Here is an 18,217-nt window from a genome sequence, read left to right on the forward strand (position 1 = left end):
TGTTGTGACCCAGTTAGTCACTGATTTGTGACCTAAGGAAATAAATCAAGCTGCTGGCTGTAGCTTGATATGAACCTAGTAACCACTTTTTAATTTCTTGCAAATAGTTTTTGCAATCTTTCTAAAGGTATTTGTATTTATTCTTGCAAAAACAGTTTATTTCAATATATCATAAATTAGGGATTGCTCTGTCATCTGCCACTTGCTTATGTGTGTGTGTGCATTTGGGATTATTTATCAATCCTTTTGAATGAATTTGGGATTATTTTGTAAAATCAGAATTTTAATACATTCTCCGCCTTGTGCCTTCTCCTGGGAAATTGTGACCATAGGAAACAAAGGGCCTGATTTATACTTTTTTAGCGCTGCATTTGCGCAGTTTTTTTACGCAAAACCGGCGCAAACTTACAACATATAATTGAGTTTTGTAAGTTTGCGCCGCTTTTGCGTAAAAAAATGATGCAACTGCGGCGCTAAAAAAGTATAAATCAGGCCTTAGTATCCTAGTTTGTTGCCTGTTTTCCCCTATCCCTTACTGGATGTCCCTGCCCTGCTATCATCCCATAATGTGCAGTCAAGGATCATTACTCCTTGACATAGCACTAATGTTGAGTCCCACATTTTTATTTCTAATACTGTCAATTATACAGCCTGGTAGTTTCTGCTTCTTCCACCTACTCAGCAAACTCCCCATGATGGTGGCGCACACTGTCTCTGGGTAATGATGTTACTTTTCTGCATTTTGGTTGGAAATGTCCCTCTCTTTGTTTGTTCCCACCTTCCCCTGAGTGACCTTCATAGTTCTATGGACACTACAATCCGAAATGAGTTTTAGGAAGCTTCGTCTTCCTTTGGTATCACCTAAGGCACACCTCTGTGGACCTAATAGTCTACAGAGCTTTTTCTAAGGTTTATAAGCTTTTTAAACCTTTTTAGATGTATATGATGTGCATGTTTGGATTAAAATGTTAAGTATTTTAGTTTTCTTTAAAACTAAAATGAAGACTAATTAAAATAACTTCAACTAAACAAAAATAAATAAGCACACCGTTTAGTGCATCTGTCTTCTAAGACCAGTAAAAACCGTTTGAACTCCTGAATGACTGCACAAGTGGTGAAAGACCGTGCAAATGTTTCAAATCCATTGCACCTGGCTGACAACTATGATCTAACTAGTACTCAGCAATGAAAGAAAAATGGAAACAAGGGAATAGAATATTGATTCGTAGGAGTCCTCATCCTAATTTCCCTAGAGTTTCCCTATTTTTAGTCCATCTTTGCAGCTATGCCTTTCTCTGGATAATCTATATGGACAGGGCACTGTGACATCTGAATTTACTGTTATGGATAGTGAGACTCACTTCTTCAAATTGTTTCACATCTCTTTTCTTCAGTGTGTTTTTTTGGACCTGCGAAAGTGACCCTTTTTGCCCTGTCAAACCCAATTTTTTTTGCTGAATTTTCTTACAATTTTTTTAGACTCTCTATACTGGGGTGCTGCTGTTCAGTGCTCAGTGTATCCACTATGACCCCTTAATCATTTAAAAATTGGCTAATCCCTTATTGACATACTTAACTTTCCAGTAATGCTATAGTATATGTTACACACAGAAAATCCATGGTATGTTTAAGTTATATGTCACTTGTGGAATGCAGGACTTATTGTGCCATCTACTATGACAAGGGAAACATGTTTTCTAACCTTCCTAAATAGCTTGACTGCTGCATTGTAAACATGCAGTCTAACCATCAACATTTTGACAGAGAAATTTTTTTTTCTTTAAAATAATATTGTTACCCATAAGTAGGCCTAGTAGTCCACAACGGGGGAAGGGGCAGTGCATAGTATTTAAAAGTGGGACATGTAGAAATGTAATGTTACCATTTACCTACAGTGACAAGCTCCCAAATCCTATTTTAACTGTGCAAGGCTCTATTTTCCCTATGAGAAAATCTTTTTCCCAGATTATTCTATATATTTTGGTACCTCAGGTTTGAGACAAGCTAGAGATTTGGTACAACCACTATTTTTAATATTCATTAAAAATCCAGTTCCATTGCGAAGATAGATTTGTTATAATTATTTAGGAAAAACAACTTTAGGTTAGGCCTGCCCATTAATAGTTTAGTGTACAGGGAGACGTGAGTAAGAAAAAGTCATTGTTCATTAGGTCCTCTGCAGCCTGCTGGAGGGAGGGGAGAAATCGGTCCCAGAACTACTCCGGTGTACTGAGGAGGGTGGGATATATCCTATTTTCCTAATCATACCCTGGTTACACACAGACTCCCTTCTGGGGCAGACGCCCCATGACATCTTTGATTTCCCTAAGAATGGTGCTATGTGGGATAGTAAGTAAGTAAGTACATTTATTAGCATAGTTAATTAAAACCAACGCCAATTTAAAACTCATCACATTGTCGGGCTAATAAGCGCCCACAAACACTTTAGTAATAAAAACAGGCGATTACATAAACAGTAAAAGCAGACCCCGGTAGTATTTGGTTGAAGCGCAACTGGACTACACACTATCCTAGTGGATTGGCCTCGCTTAGTGATCACAATGCTTAAAACTTGTCATTAAGAATGGTCCAAGGCTGGGTCTTAAATACAAGACCACGCTTCTAACCATGTATATCCAACTACAGTACAATCTAATTGGCAATCCTAAAATATTGGTTACAACACATGGTAGATACTAACCTTACAGTTCGACTTTAATGTGTTGCCATCAGCTGACCATTTCTGCAATATTTGACAGTTTTTTAAAAGTCTGCACCATAAGCTTGGTCCCCCGACATGCAAGAGGAATTGAAGAGCCACTTAACCAGCTAATGACGGATGGCCTACATGAGCGAATCCCTAGGGCCATAAAAATATATTTAAAGTATGTTTCCTTTGTTCGGCTAACGCCGTGCATGCACAAAAAACATGAACAAGTGACTCTTGTTTGTACCCACAGAGGCAACAAGATTGAGTCCTGGACTGCTGGTTCCAGGAAGGGGCCATTGTCTTTAGTTTCAATCGACCCAAAGCGCAGAAGCATGAACTGATGTTTCAACAAATGCATGAAAAATGCAGATAAATATTCCTGTGCTCGGAGTGCTTTATATGATGATAGTACGGTCCAGGTATGTCTTCTTTTGGCGAGCATGTTCTTGTCCATTGTGAGCGACAGTAACTGAGTTGCAGTGTTTGACATCCGGTAAAACTCCGCTTTACTCAGACTCAGACCCCAGATGTTTTGCAGGCCATGTTCCTTTATAGAGCTATTTAGATGGGTTCCCCATGAGCCTATAGATTTGCAGCGCTGTTGCTCCTCGGTTTTACGCCAACATAGATTGCTTATAGATCCTGTCTCTGCAGCTCGCAGTCGCCAGCAGAGTTTCACGTACGTGTTTTTGCTCTGATATTTGTAGTTTTTTAAACCAAATTCTAGGCGTACCTGGGCTGGTGAAGCTGATTTTGGAATCTGGAACACTGATTTGTAGGCCTTCGTGTGTATTTGGTTTAAAACAGCTGTTTCTTTGCCCAACATAGTTTCAGTCCCATATGTAACTGTTGGCATTAGCCGTGCTGACATTGCAGAGAGCAGATTATGGACAACTCATTTTTTGTTTCAATATCTTAAACCCATAAGTCAAAGATTGTGCCTTTGCTTGAGCAGGGAGAAACTGAGGTCAAAAGGTCAGATTTTGGTCCACTATGAAACCAAAGTATTTGTAAGCAGGAGTGACCTCCACCTTGGTTCCGTTGATGAACCATGAGAAAGAGTTAAGTTTTTAGGCCACCAGTCTGACCACTTTTGTTTTGTTCAAGTTCAGTTCCAAACCTTGCTTGGCTATATAACCAGAGAGTGTGTCAATGCTGTGCTGCATACCAATTGGAGTTTGACTAAGTAAAACTATATTGTCTGCATACCGTAGCCATGCAATTGCTTCCTAGGCCAAAACGGGCAGAGTATTACTTACCGGAAAAAGAGCATTGGCTAGGTCTGCTAGATATAAATTGTAAAGCATAGGGACTAGGACACATCCTTGCTTTAGACCATATAAAGTTGGAATTTTATTATTAACCTAGCCGCCTTCTCCAATTTTGACTTGCGCCTAAGTAGCAGAGTATAGTTCCGTCGTTGCGTTCAACAGGCTACTGTGGAGACCCCAGCTTTTCAATTTTTCCCATAGGCGAGCTCTTGGGAGTCAATCAAAGGCCGACTTAAGATCAATAAAACAGGCAAATAGTTGGCTTTTCTTGTGCCTGGACTTTATGCCTAGCAAAGCCAAGGCTGTTAAGTTGGTTGAAGTCCCATGCCTACTCTGAAGCCAGTCTGACTTCGTGGTAGGAGTTGTCTCTCATCTACCCAAACTGATAATTGCAACAGCAGACAGGATGCATAAAGCTTTGCTTTGACATCAATCAAGGCTATTAACCTGTAATTAAGTGGAGAGGCAGGGTTGCCGGTCTTATAGAAGATGTTACCTTTCCAGGCGCCTGGAAGCTGCTTGGTGTAGTAAAGATCGTTAAAAAGGTGCACCAGATGGTAGGCCCAGAATGTTGCATCAGCTTTAAATAGGGCATTAGGGATACCACTCTGTCCTGCAGCTCCTTCGGTTATAATGCCTATTAGCTGCTCATTGTCTATGGTAGCGTTGTCTTGATCAGAGTCAGGAAGGGAGGTGTATATTTTCAAATTTACTCAAAAACCAAAGTTGAGGTACTACAAATTGAATGCAGAGGGACCTCTTCCATCGCCTTTTGGTCTGAGGATGAATACAACGCTAAGACATGGGCTTCCCAGGAGGCTGCATCAAGACCTGCATTGTAATGACGTTTTTGCCCATGTACCAACCCATTCACCAGTTACCAGAATATTTTGTTGTTCTTCAGTTTATTAGACATCAATCAATCAATCAATCATTAACATTTATAAAGCGCGCTACTCACCCGTGCGGGTCTCAAGGCGCTAGGGGGAAAGGGGGTTACTGCTGCTCGAAAAGCCAGGTTTTGAGGAGTCTCCGGAATGCGGAGTGGTCCTGGGTGGTCCTGAGGCTGGTGGGGAGGGTGTTCCAGGTCGTGGCTGCCAGGAAGGAGAAGGACCTCCCACCCGCCGTGGAGCGGCGGATGCGAGGGACGGCAGCGAGCGCGAGGCCAGAGGAGCGGAGGAGACGGGTGGGGGCGTAGAAGCTGAGGCGACGGTTGAGGTATTCCGGTCCCTTGTCGTGGAGGGCTTTGTGTGCGTGGGTGAGAAGTCGGAAGGTGATCCTTTTGCTGACTGGGAGCCAATGCAGGTGTCTCAGGTGTGCGGAGATGTGGCTGTTGCGGGGTACGTCGAGGATGAGGCGGGCCGAGGCGTTTTGAATGCGTTGCAGGCGTTTTTGGAGTTTAGCGGTGGTCCCAGCATAGAGGGTGTTGCCGTAGTCCAGGCGGCTCGTGACGAGGGCGTGGGTCACGGTTTTTCTAGTGTCGGTGGGGATCCAGCGCAAGATCTTGCGGAACATGCGGAGGGTGAGGAAGCAGGCGGAGGACACGGCGTTGACTGGCTTGGTCATGGTGAGAAGAGGGTCCAAGATGAAGCCGAGGTTGCGGGCGTGGTCTGAGGGGGTCGGTGCTGTGCCAGGGGCCGTGGGCCACCAGGAGTCGTCCCAAGCGGACGTGGTGTTGCTGAGGAAGAGGACTTCCGTTTTGTCAGAGTTCAGCTTTAGGCGGCTGAGCCTCATCCAATCTGCGACGTCCTTCATGCCCTCTTGTAGGTTGGTCTTGGCGCTGGCGGGGTCCTTAGTGAGGGAGAGTATAAGTTGGGTGCCGTCGGCGTAGGAGGTGATGATGATGTCGTGCTTGCGTACGATGTCGGCGAGGGGGCTCATGTAGACATTGAAGAGTGTCGGGCTGAGCGATGAGCCTTGAGGTACGCCGCAGAAGATCTCGGTGGGGTCTGAGCGAAACGGTGGGAGGTAAACTCTTTGAGAGCGGTTTGAGAGGAAGGAGGCAATCCAGTCCAGGGCCTGGCCTTGGATCCCGGTGGAGCGGAGGCGGGTTATTAGGGTGCGGTGACAGACGGTGTCGAAGGCAGCCGAGAGGTCGAGGAGGATGAGGGCAACTGTTTCACCGTTGTCCATCAGGGTTCTGATGTCGTCTGTGACTGAGATGAGGGCGGTTTCAGTGCTGTGGTTGGTTCGGAATCCGGTTTGTGAAGGGTCGAGCAGGTTGTTGTCTTCCAGGAAGGTGGTAAGCTGTTTGTTGACAGTCTTCTCTATTACCTTGCCAGGGAAGGGGAGGAGCGAGAAGGGGCGGAAGTTTTTCAGGTCGCTAGGGTCAGCCGTAGGTTTCTTTAGTAGGGCGTTGACTTCGGCATGTTTCCAGCTTTCGGGGAAGGTAGCAGAAGAAAATGAAGAGTTGATGACGGCCTGGAGGTGCGGGGCGATGATGTCGTCGGCTTTATTGAAGATGAAGTGAGGGCAGGGGTCCGATGGGGCGCCGGAGTGGATCGAGTTCATGGTGGTTTTGGTTTCTTCAGTGTGGGTCCAGGCGTTGAGGGTGATGGCCGGGGGTGTGGGTTCGGTGATGCTTGGTACGGTCTGGTGTCCGAAGCTGTCGTGGAGGTCGCTGATCTTGCGATGGAAGAATGTGGCGAGGGAGTTGCACAAGTCTTGTGAGGGCGTGACGGCGTTGGCGTTGGGGTTGGAGAACTCTTTGACGATGCTGAAAAGTTCTCTGCTGTTGTGGCTGTTTTTGTCCAGTCTGTCGGTGAAAAAGTTCCTTTTGGCTGCGCGGATCAGGTGGTGGTGTTCGCGGGTTGCGTTTTTGAGGGCGGTCATGTTGTCGGCGGTGTGGTCCTTGCGCCAGGCCTTCTCGAGGGCGCGATATGTTTTCTTCGATTCTTTGAGGGTGTCAGAGAACCAGAGAGGTTTTTTGGTGATGGCCTGTTGATGCGTGCGTCTGAGGGGAGCAAGGTTGTCTGCGCAGTTGGAGATCCAGTTCGAGAGGCTCAGGGCTGCGTCATTGGGGTCGGTGGTGAGGGTAGGTTGGTTGACGGCGAGTGCAGAGAAGAGTTGCTCTTCGGGGATTTTGTTCCACTGTCGACAAGGGATGGGTTGAGTGCGGAGGTGGCGGGTCCCGCGTCGGAATGTGAAATGGACACAGCTGTGGTCGGTCCAGTGTAGAGCGGAGGTGTGGCTGAAGGAGACGTGTTTGCTGGCGGAGAAGATAGGGTCAAGCGTGTGTCTGGCGATGTGGGGGGCGGTGTTCACCAGTTGCTTGAGGCCGAGGTTGGCAGGTTTTCGAGCAGGGCGGTGGTGTTGGGGTTGTTGTTTTGTTCCAGATGTAAGTTGAGGTCGCCTAGGAGGATGTAGTCCGGCGAGGGCGTGTGGGGAGACGAAGTCGGCGATGGAGTCGCTGAAAGGGGCACGTGGTCCGGGGGGACGGTAGACGAGGGATCCTCTGAGGGTGGTCCTGGGGTCGGTGCGAATCTGAAAATGCAGATGTTCAGCGGCGAGAGGGGTGTCTTCGGTGGAGGTGGTGACGCTGATGGAGTCTTTGAAGACGATGGCGATACCTCCTCCTACTTGGTTGGTGCGGTCTTTTCTGGAGATCTTGTAGCCTTCGGGGATGGCGGTGGCAATGTCTGGGGCCGAAGAGGCGTTCATCCAGGTCTCCGTGATGAAGGCGACGTCTGGTGCTGTGGAGTCCAGGAGGTCCCAGAGTTCAACGGCGTGCTTGTGGACAGATCGAGGGTTGATCAGGATGCACTTGAGGTGGTTGATGGCGCGTGGGCTGGTGGTCGTGGTAGTTGCGTGGTGGAAGATGCGTTTGCAGGAGTTGCAGGCGAAGGCCCCATGGGTGCGTTTGGGGTGAGCTTGGACGCAGGTGTTGGAGCGCCCTGGGTTGAGGGCGTGGAGGGTGGTGGGGTCGTAGCGGAGCAGTGGGGTTTGGGAGAGCTGGGGACCAGGGGTCGTGGCGATGGGCGCGGGCCAGGCGCGGACGGGCGCAGACGGGCTTGCCACTGGCGCGCCAGCGGCGCGGTCGCACAGCGGCCGCCATAAGAGGGAGGGGGGGGGAGGGGTCAGCTGGGGGCGAATGGGAGCTGGGGGGCGGGGGCGTGCAGGAGGTCGTGGCGGGAAAGCGGGAGGGAGGGGGGGGGACAGGTAGAGTGAGAAGAGCTGGGGGTGGGGGGTTTAAGGGTGGAGGGGGTGAGTGTTAGGAAGTTTAGGAGATTAGGGAGAGAGATAGGAGTAGGGTTGGGAAGATAGGGGAGGGGGGGTTGTAGAGGTGGGTGAGAGGTAGAGCGAGAGGATAGGAAGGTAGGTAACTGAGGGGGTGGCGGGAGGGGGGGGAGAGGTAGAGAAATAGGTGGAGAGATAGAGAAATAGGTAGATAGGAGGAGGTGGTGAGTGAGGGAGATAGACAGTGAGATTGAGAGATGGGTAGATTGGTAGATAGGAGGAGTGAGGGAGGCAGATAGCGAACGGGGTAGATAGGGGTGATAGAGAGGGGGAGGCGAGTGAGGGAGAGAGATGAGACAGGAGCAGGAGGGCAGGAGCGGGAAGAACAGAAGACGGAGGACGAAGAAAACAGAAGACAGAAGAACAGAAGAACAGAAGAACAGAAGATCACAGAAGAAGATACAGAAGACGAAGAACAGAAGGCAGAAGACCACAGAAGAAGATGAAGAAGAAGAGAGGCGACAGGAGAGGCTGAGAAGCACACAGATGAAGAGAGAAGACGGGGAAAAGAAGAGTACAGAAGAAGATTACAGAAGAGGAGCGAGGAGGAAGAAACAGAGAGGAAGAAAAGAAGCAGGAGAGAGGGTGAGTAGCGCGGGGCAGAGCGAGGGGCTGGGAGGTGGGGGGTACTTACTGCGAGGTAGCTGGGCGGTCTCAGGAACCTGGAGGAGCTGGAGGAGCTGCAGCGGCAGGGGGAGCGACCTACCCTTGGGTCAAGGGTCGCTACCACTGTCGCGCAGCGGCCGCCATTAGAGGGAGGAGGGGTCAGCTGGGGCGAATGGGAGCTGGGGGGCGGGGGCGTGCAGGAGGTCGCGGCGGGAAAGCGGGAGGGAGGGGGGACAGGTAGAGAGAGTAGAGCTGGTGGAGGAGGGTTTAAGGGTGGAGGGGGGTGAGTGTTAGGAAGTTTAGGAGATTAGGGAGAGAGATAGGAGTAGGGTTGGGAAGATAGGGGAGGGGGGTTGTAGAGGTGGGTGAGAGGTAGAGTGAGAGGATAGGAAGATAGGTAACAGAGGGGGAGGCGGGAGGGGGAGAGGTAGAGAAATAGGTGGAGAGATAGTGAAATAGGTAGATAGGAGGAGGTGGTGAGTGAGGGAGATAGACAGTGAGATTGAGAAATAGGTAGATTGGTAGATAGGAGGAGTGAGGGAGGCAGATAGCGAACGGGGTAGATAGGGGTGATAGATAGGGGGAGGCGAGTGAGGGAGAGAGATGAGACAGGAGCAGGAGGGCAGGCGCGGGAAGAACAGAAGACGGAGGACGAGGAAAACAGAAGACAGAAGAACAGAAGAACAGAAGAACAGAAGAACAGAAGAACAGAAGAACAGAAGATCACAAAAGAAGATACAGAAGACGAAGAACAGAAGGCAGAAGACCACAGAAGAAGATGAAGAAGAAGAGAGGCGCCAGGAGAGGCTGAGAAGCACACAGATGAAGAGAGAAGACGGGGAAAAGAAGAGTACAGAAGAAGATTACAGAAGAGGAGCGAGGAGGAAGAAACAGAGAGGAAGAAAAGAAGCAGGAGCAGGAGAGAGGGTGAGTAGCGCGGGGCAGGGCGAGGGGCTGGGAGGTGAGGGGTACTTACTGCGAGGTAGCTGGGCGGTCTCAGGAACCTGGAGGAGCTGGAGGAGCTGCAGCGGCAGGGGGAGCGACCTACCCTGGGGTCAAGGAGACATCAGGAGCATTGACCACAAATCTTCATAGTACTGCTTTTTTTTCATCCAGCAGTCTTTCTTATATTGTGACCTCATTTTAAGGAGCTTTGTTTTGTCATGGATCTTATTCATTCATGCCTCCTTTGCCACTTTTCTGGCCTCAGGTGAGACTTGATTTTTTCTAATTTATGCAGAGATCTGTTGTACCATGTATGCTTTTCGGTAACCCCTTTCAGATTTTTGTTTGCAGCAACTACTGAGCTTGAGATAGGGATTTTATTAGAAAATTTGTTCAGTAATGAGTCGTCGTAGGTGTTTCCATGCCTTCACGCGTGCTCATAAACACAATGCAAGTTGTTCCTGAGACTCAAATTCTCTCTTGAGCTTTTCAAGTGACCCTGCACAGCGATGCACTTCTTCCAACACTTTCTCAATGCCACACCCCTGCCATTTTAACTGCTTTATGCTGTAGGACATCGGAGCGGCGATGATGAGTTTTGAGGTTGGAAGTCGCTTCCATACCCCTCTTAACTGTATGGCTTGTGGAAAGTGATCACTCTCTAGGCGTGCATGGATATTGTAGGCGGCAACAAGTGGCAGTGCTGCTTCATTTATTAATGTGAAGTCAATTGTTGATTTCATTAAACCACTTGGAAATGTTACTGGTGAATAAGAGTCTCCCCCTTGGTGGGTCATCAAGCGACGGAGGCCAAGATTTTCAAATCTGTTGTTCAGGTGCAAGCCGTGGTGTTTTTGTCCCTGTTTTGTATAACCTTTGCTCAAGTCAACATTAAAGTCACTGGACACAATGTGGATGGCCTCCTTGTACTGCCTCATCAACAATTTTAGGATGTTTTTACAGTGTTTCCATGTTTTCTCTATTTTGCTCCTTGTTCGGGTGAATGTACACACTAGTTAATAACAATGGGGTATTAACGTCATTTAACTCCTGAGGCTCCAACTTAATTGGCAGCAGCCAGTCCATACCGAGATCAATTTGTTTGATAGCCCAATTGGTTTTGGTTGAACATAATGTAGTGAGGCCACCTTTGGGATGCCCACATTTTTGGATATTGACTGCGAGAACATGCCAGCCGACATAGCCTGAGATTTGGATAGGCTCCGTACACCAGGTTTCCTGAAGCATGATGATATCAAATTTCTGTAGGAACGTCAACGCCTCTGCATCTGATACCATTTGCTTCAAACCATGGCAATTCCAAGAGCATATGTAGAGGCTATCCTCTATGATAGGTTCCCATCTTGATCTTTGGTCAGGACCAATTGCTGCTGTGGACCATAATGGAATGCCGCTCTGCCTGATTCCTAATTGGAGGCCTGCCAATGTATACTTGATGGCTACTCCCCTGAGTAAGAGAGCTTTGATTCCTTACTATAGTTAGATTTTCTTGGCTGCTTGGACTCGCCTCTGCTCCAACTGCTCCTTTCAGCACTGAGGACCCCCTCACAATGTCTAGTAGCATGGGGCTAGGATATCGACATTGTTCTTGGCTTTGTAACGTAATGCCCCATGAACTAAAGGTATCTCCCGGTATTCCAGGATTTGGGCGGCGATGGGTGGAGAGGCCCAAGATGTACATGTTGCCTCTTTGTCTCTGTGATTCGGGTGCGGAACAAACTCCACTGTCTGCAGCTCAGTTGTAGTGATATGAGCAAGGGGTTGAATTTCATTTATGAGCTTGATGATATCAAAGGCCCCTTTTGAATTGTACTAGGGGATAAAGAGGAGTTTGTGGTCACTCAAAGCCTCAGTTTATAGTAAGGTTTGACCTCCTGGCAGGCTTATTGGTGTCAGCGATTTGAGGTTGGTATAATTCCTTGTGTAATGTTTCTTACCAGTGTTCGGCATGGTGTTTGCCTGTGGAAGCTTTTGTGAGTCCTGATGATGCTCGATTGCTGTAGGAGATTGGATGTTTTCCCTACGAACGAAGGCTTCCCACCCAGCATTGTCCCATCGGCTCCCTTGGGCAGGGATCTGACCGATGTTAAGATCCAGTGTGGGAGGGTTGTTAGTCGTGATCTCCTGCTGAACTGGGTTTCCACCCCGGCAGCTGGGCGATGATCTGATATCCTTAAGTGACTGGTTTCAGTGAGATGGGTGACTTCTGCATACAGATACAGCTTGTATCAGATTATCGTGGTTAGGCTCTTGCGTGGTGGACTGCTGCATGGAGTGAGTGCTGCTATCCTTTAAGTCTCCCTTGTCGTTCCCCTCAGCGTCTTTGCCCTGCGTGCTATTGGACTTTGCGAATGACTTCCAGATACTATTTTACTGCGTCACCTTGGCCTTCTTCCGAGCTTTCCTTTTTCGTTTCTTTTCCCTCTTAATAAGAGAGACCTCGTTTGCTTTTGAGGTGTTTTAAGATTTTCCTCGCCGGGACTTACTGGTTGAGTACTGGAGTTTTTGCAGCACCCAGATGAACTCAAGTTTTGCTCCTGCTGGAAAGAGCAAATAACCTGTGGATTTATATTTTCACTGTCTGTGCCATTCTTTTCAGGGTGATTATCGAGCACCGACCCTTCCCTCCTACAAAGCCCAACCTGAGATCTGGTGGCCTTGGTCCTGACCTCAGTCAAGATGTTGTTTAAGATTTTGATGTTCTTGGGTGAATTGTCTCCTGTAGAAGCACATTGACATAATGCTTGATGAGTGTAAGAATGAGTCTGGGCCCTTCTTATCAGGTCGTTCAACCCTTGAAGCTTATCGATACTTGCAATATGCACTGGTAAGACTTTGAGTAGATCCACCTGAGTTTCCTGTTTATCTGCTTGCTAGTAAATCGCTGCTGACATTGCATCCATGGTTGATAGGAGGGTCTGCCAGGTGGCCCTGTCCTCCCCGGGAGCTGACCGGTCCTCCTTGAGTTTAGCTTCCAAAGAAGGATCCACCAGGAGTTTTACCTCCTCTAGACAGCCCAACACAGTGCCCGTTGCCTGATCCTGCTTTACTAGGGCACAGGGGCGCCAGGTGTTGGAGGAGGGGTGTGCCTCCATTTCCGCCAATGAGCTGCTGCTACTGGTGGTACTCTGTTTCAGAGTAGCTGTTCGATTTTCTATATGGTTCTCCCCTCCTGCGTAGTGTAGGTGTTAGATGATTAGGCCGCATTCTTGAGACCCTCACAGTCCACGAGCTTGGTTAAAGAGACAGTGGCACAAGTGTCAGAGAGATCAATTAGAGGTGGATCGTGCATCATTATGTGATTGCTAATACTCCCCCCTAGCGGTGATTGCTGTAACAGCAGTACTTGCGATACTTGTGGAGACTGTGGAAGGGAGTTCTGGCTCCAGTTATTCCAATTGCTAAGATTTAAAATGGAGAAGGAGTCCTGTTGGTTACCGGTGTGTACTTCTGCCCTAATTATTACTATTGGGGCGCTTGGTGTACTGCTGTGGAAGCTTTCCCTATCGAGAGGGGGCCTCTCTGTTGCAGCAAAGGTTGCCCCAGTAACAACGTCTGTTTGCAGTGTGACCAACTGTGTGCCATTGAGAGCTGGGATGGACTTGTCTGCAGACTTAGTTAACAGGAAGTCAGTGATTTTGTATCCCTCTTTCTTAAGGTGTCCAGCTAATTTACTTGTGATGTTCACTGGTTTCTTGGCTGCTGTTGGGTTAGTGGAAGGTTTCCATTCAGTGGAGTCATTTGGTTGGACCATTAAGTTTGTTGGTCCCGGGGCACTTTGCCTTAACTTCTTTGCCGCTTTTCTCCTCCCCCGAGTTAATGTCATCCTTGCTCCTCTGCTCCTTTTGCTGGTAGTGGGTGTTTAGACAACCAGGCTAGGGTTGAGTGCCTGTGCCAGTGCCTGCGATGAGGAGATGAGGTGCTTGGCAGCTTTCCTTGGCAGCTTCCCCTTGGGCACAAGCCACACCGGTCTAGCACCGATTGCTTCCATGCAGAAAGGTGACTGCGGCCTATAGCCCTGAGGTAGCTTGCACCCTCAATAAATATACTTGGCTGCACGGTTTGGTTTTCTGGGGTTGCACACTGATGCTTGCACAGGGTGGTCCATGTTGGGCCTGGTGCTGTGCTGGTGCTGGTGCGATTTGATGCATGGCGCTCAATTCACCCACTTCTGGCTAGGAGGTCTGGTGAAGTTCCTGTATGCCTGGCACTCTGGAAACAAGCCTCTGCACCACAGTCACAGCTCTGCCACATCCTAACAGTTGGGGTCTCAATGTTGGCCTCCCTACCCTCTTGTTCTCCTGCTGGCACCACGTGATGCCCCGTTCCAAACACCACGCTGCTGTCCCACTGGCCGGGGCCTGGACGTAACCAGCAGCTAACTGGGGTTGAGTTGGGGCTTGGGCACCTACACACCACGCTTCTCCACCCCCTAACCCTAGCTGCCTCACCATTAACTCTCCTCAAATTTCCTCAATGGGCTAGGTGCCGGCTGTGTGTTGGGGGCAACCCCCCTACCGTTGCCTGTAGCACCAGACCAATTAAATCAATTCAAGTCGAAGCAGCTCCAAAGCAGCTCTGGCCGGGCAAATCGAGAGCATTGGGCTGCGGGCCAAATCGGGCTTGCGGCCCTGGCTCGCGGCCCACAGCTCCAAGTCAGCCGGGAAAAAGGCCATGAGGTGGGCGGCCGGCTTTGCTCTCCCGCACCTCACCTCACTCCTCGTCTTCCCTCACCTGGCATGCGTGGCATATCAGGTGTGTCCCAGTGATTCCCTGCTCCGCAGCCGTGCGCCACTCGGCACTGACGGCACAGACGGCACTGGGGTCCAGATGCTCCGCTCCACTCAGACACTCCGCTCTGATTCGTCCGCAGGTTGTCCGACTGATGGATCAGGGTAACTCCTCTGAGTGAATTCTGAGTTTTGGGGACACAGTCCTGCTAGTTCAATGAAATAAGGTCTGTCACGGCTGACAGACAGACGAAAAAGGTAACTTTCTGCGGCTTGACAAATTACTGTCTGTGGGACAGTTTCCAGTAAAGCAAACAGGATGTGCTGTTCAAATGGGAAGGGTTGCTCCCTGGAACTCTTTCCTCATTGGCTAGGAAGTTTTCAGGATTCACTCCAAAACCAATGGCTTCAGGCTAGACTTAGCCCATCTGATTTAGAAGGGACTTGATCAGATACAGCATGCTGCCTTGTCCAGCTGAAGGATTCTAACTTCCATTTCAGAGACTAAAGGCCTGATTTAGAGTTTGGCGGATGGGGTTACTGCATCACAAATGTGATAGATATCCTGTCTACCATATTACAATGCCATTGTACCCGATAGGAATCGTAATACGGTGGACAGTATATCTGTCACATTTGTGAAGGAGTAACCCATCTGCCAAACTCGAAATCAGGCCCTAAGTCCCACAGTAAAGCCTCTGACGGGGAAGAACCTGCTTAGTGTATCTGACTCATGGTGCCTGGTGGCCGACATGAAATTACATCTTGGTCCTAGTCACCCCTGATTAGCACTTTACTTTTTCAAGGCGCTTTTGTTTTTCTTCTAAATTTTTTAAAGTTCATATCCTTGGGTCTTTTTTCTGGATTTTTGTCATATTGGTGTCCTTTTGTTTATTATATTTTGACCCTATGTTTATGAACTAGAATGGAATTTATATTATTTTGTGTTTTTTACTTTTTAACCATTTTGATACTTCTAAATGCTTTATACATCTTTTTTAAGTTAAGCATGTCTCCACTGTGATATAACTCTGAGGGATTGAGGTTTAAATTACTGAAAACTTTGTCTGGACCTGCTGGTATTGCTTGTGGTGGACCACCATTCATCCCAATTATTAATTCAGTTTCTTACATTGCCTGGCTTTTTATCTTGCTGTAGAATTCCTTGTATTTGTGAAGGGTTTTCTTAGTGGAATTAGCTGATAATCATCAACACATTAATAGAAATTTCCTACAGTAAACTACAAGTGACTCCGGAGGAACCAACATGGGGCTTCTCTAGCACTCACCCTGTCAGGTCTCAGTCAGGCACAGAGAGGCTGAGAACCCTTGAATACCTAACTATAAGAGAACATGGGGCTCCAGAGGGATCTTTACCCAGAGCCTAGGGAACTAATCCACAGTGAAAAGGTGGAGAGTCGTAAAGAGCCTTGGGCACAGACAATCATCTGTGGCCCTGCAAATAGGAGAGAGAGAAAGAGAGAGAGAGAGAGAGGGAGAGAGAGAGGGACATAATCATGATAATGACTATCCACATTCTATACCATACCTATCCATTGAAGTATAACGTGATTAAGTGAATACTGTGAAATGTAATCTGTGGTGAATTTAACCAGATGTCCTGGGTGAACTGCCAATCTAGCTCCCCTTGCTCTATTGTGGAGCTTTAGCCTACTGGACAACGTTTACACATGAGCTGCAGTAGTAGCCTGACTCATGCTCCTTGGCCACAGGCAGGAGTAGTAAATCTAAAGAGTAAGCCAGCAAAATGCAGTCACACATTTGTTTTTTGTTTTTTTAAATGTGCAGCACTGTTATGTATGAACCTGGCCCAAATATTATATTTGATTGCATTGGTTAACATTTGTGTTGCACCCACTAATATCACATTAATATCAGTCAACCAATTTCCAGGCTCAGCAAACAACAAGATACAAATACAACAAGACATGCATAATTAATATTTGTGCAAAATCTAATGAGACCCAAAGTGAAAGTCAATAGTTGACAGAAAATTAATTGAGTAAAATATTGTGGTTAAATGTTTAGATATGAAGTAAATTATTGAAAATACTGCTCATGCCTGCACTTTAAGTAGATGCTGTTTTGTTCATTCTTGGAGTTAACTGTGTGTATTGGTTAAGATAGGTGGCCTGAAGAAAAAAGCTTTGAATAAATCATATAGAATAATTTACATTTAATTATATATTGCTCAATTTTATATATCTGGTTGTGTAACTGGTAACAAATCATGTGAGTAAATCCTTCCTTTTACTTTAGATACTCTTGAATGCCTAAAGTGTCCAAGTCATGAATGGCCCAATGAAAAACATAATCAATGCATTCCAAAAGTGATTGAGTACCTGTCATATCAAGAACCGCTGGGTCAAACACTCGCCATCTCTGCAACCCTATCTGTAATCCTCACTGCTTCTGTCCTGTGCATCTTTAACAAGTATCGAGACACTGCTATAGTGAAAGCCAACAACCGTGATCTCAGCTACCTTCTTCTTATTTCCCTCATGTCCTGTTTCCTATGCTCCCTCATATTCATCGGACGTCCTCTGATCCTCACCTGCATGCTGCGACAGACTATCTTCGGGGTAGTGTTCTCCATCAGTGTTTCTTCCATTCTTGCAAAAACTTTATGTGTTGTCATTGCATTCAAAGCAACAAAACCCAACAGTTCTCTCAGGAAATGGCTGGGATCCAGGACACTACATTGTGTAGTTTTTGTCTGCTCTCTGTCACAAGTGATTGTTTGTTTAATTTGGTTAGTAATATCTCCTCCATTTCCAGAACTGAACATTAAGTCTTACAATGAGAAGATAATTTTTGAGTGCAATGAAGGAGACACCTTCTTCTTCTACTGCATGCTGGGATACTTGGGCCTCCTGGCCACAGTCAGTTTTATAGTGGCCTTTCTCTCAAGGAATCTGCCTGGAAGCTTCAACGAGGCCAAGCTGATCACCTTCAGTATGCTGGTGTTTGTCAGTGTGTGGATCTCCTTCATCCCGGCATACCTGAGCACACGAGGAAAGTACATGGTGGCCGTGGAGGTGTTTGCAATCCTGTGCTCCAGTGCTGGACTGCTCGGATGCATATTCTTTCCTAAGTGTTATATCATTCTAACCAGACCTGACAAAAATACCAGACATCACCTAACTGGTAAATCCCATTTTGGTACTATGAAAATTGAGTATTAACACATAAGAAACTGATCCTAGATGTTGCATCACACTAGTAAGACCCAGCAAAAAAATAAAAACGTATTTGTTTTCACCTTAGGCTTTCTACGACCCTTTTCATCTGATTTGCAGGTGTTCCAATACTCAGAATAATAAAAACCTGTACATTCTGGTAAAATATACATTTAAAAGAGACCATAAGAAATACTACTGAAGCATTGGTGTGTTCCATTATTTGAACACATCTAAAAATCAACATTCTTTTTCATCTCTGTACTTGGGAAAAGTAAAGTAAATAGCAGTGGATTATATGAAAATGAGAACTGTTAAACTGCCAGGTGAAGGTGATAGCTGCCTCAGCCAGATTTCTTCCTCCTTTGGGACCTCAATGCATTTTGGAAGATACATTTTTGTCTTGAGGAGTAGGAAGACAAACATACAATTCTTCAGACAGATGTATAGGCCAAGCCACACAAGAGTGTGGAGATCAGCAACAGTCAGGAGTTCAAA

At 47.3% G+C, this 18,217-nt stretch overlaps 1 protein-coding gene across 1 annotated transcript in view; it reads left to right on the forward strand.

Moving 5' to 3' along the window:
- LOC138249290 (extracellular calcium-sensing receptor-like) overlaps positions 1-17,729 on the forward strand; it is a 118,189-nt gene extending 100,460 nt beyond the window's left edge. Inside the window, exon 7 of the mRNA XM_069203246.1 lies at positions 16,800-17,729. Coding sequence (XP_069059347.1) covers positions 16,800-17,725 — 926 coding nt within the window. The 3' untranslated portion in view covers positions 17,726-17,729. The remainder of the gene's footprint in view (positions 1-16,799) is intronic.
- The last annotated feature ends 488 nt before the right edge of the window (positions 17,730-18,217 follow it).

This window comes from Pleurodeles waltl, chromosome 8 (genome assembly GCF_031143425.1).
Source record: "Pleurodeles waltl isolate 20211129_DDA chromosome 8, aPleWal1.hap1.20221129, whole genome shotgun sequence".
Lineage (NCBI taxonomy): Eukaryota > Metazoa > Chordata > Amphibia > Caudata > Salamandridae > Pleurodeles > Pleurodeles waltl.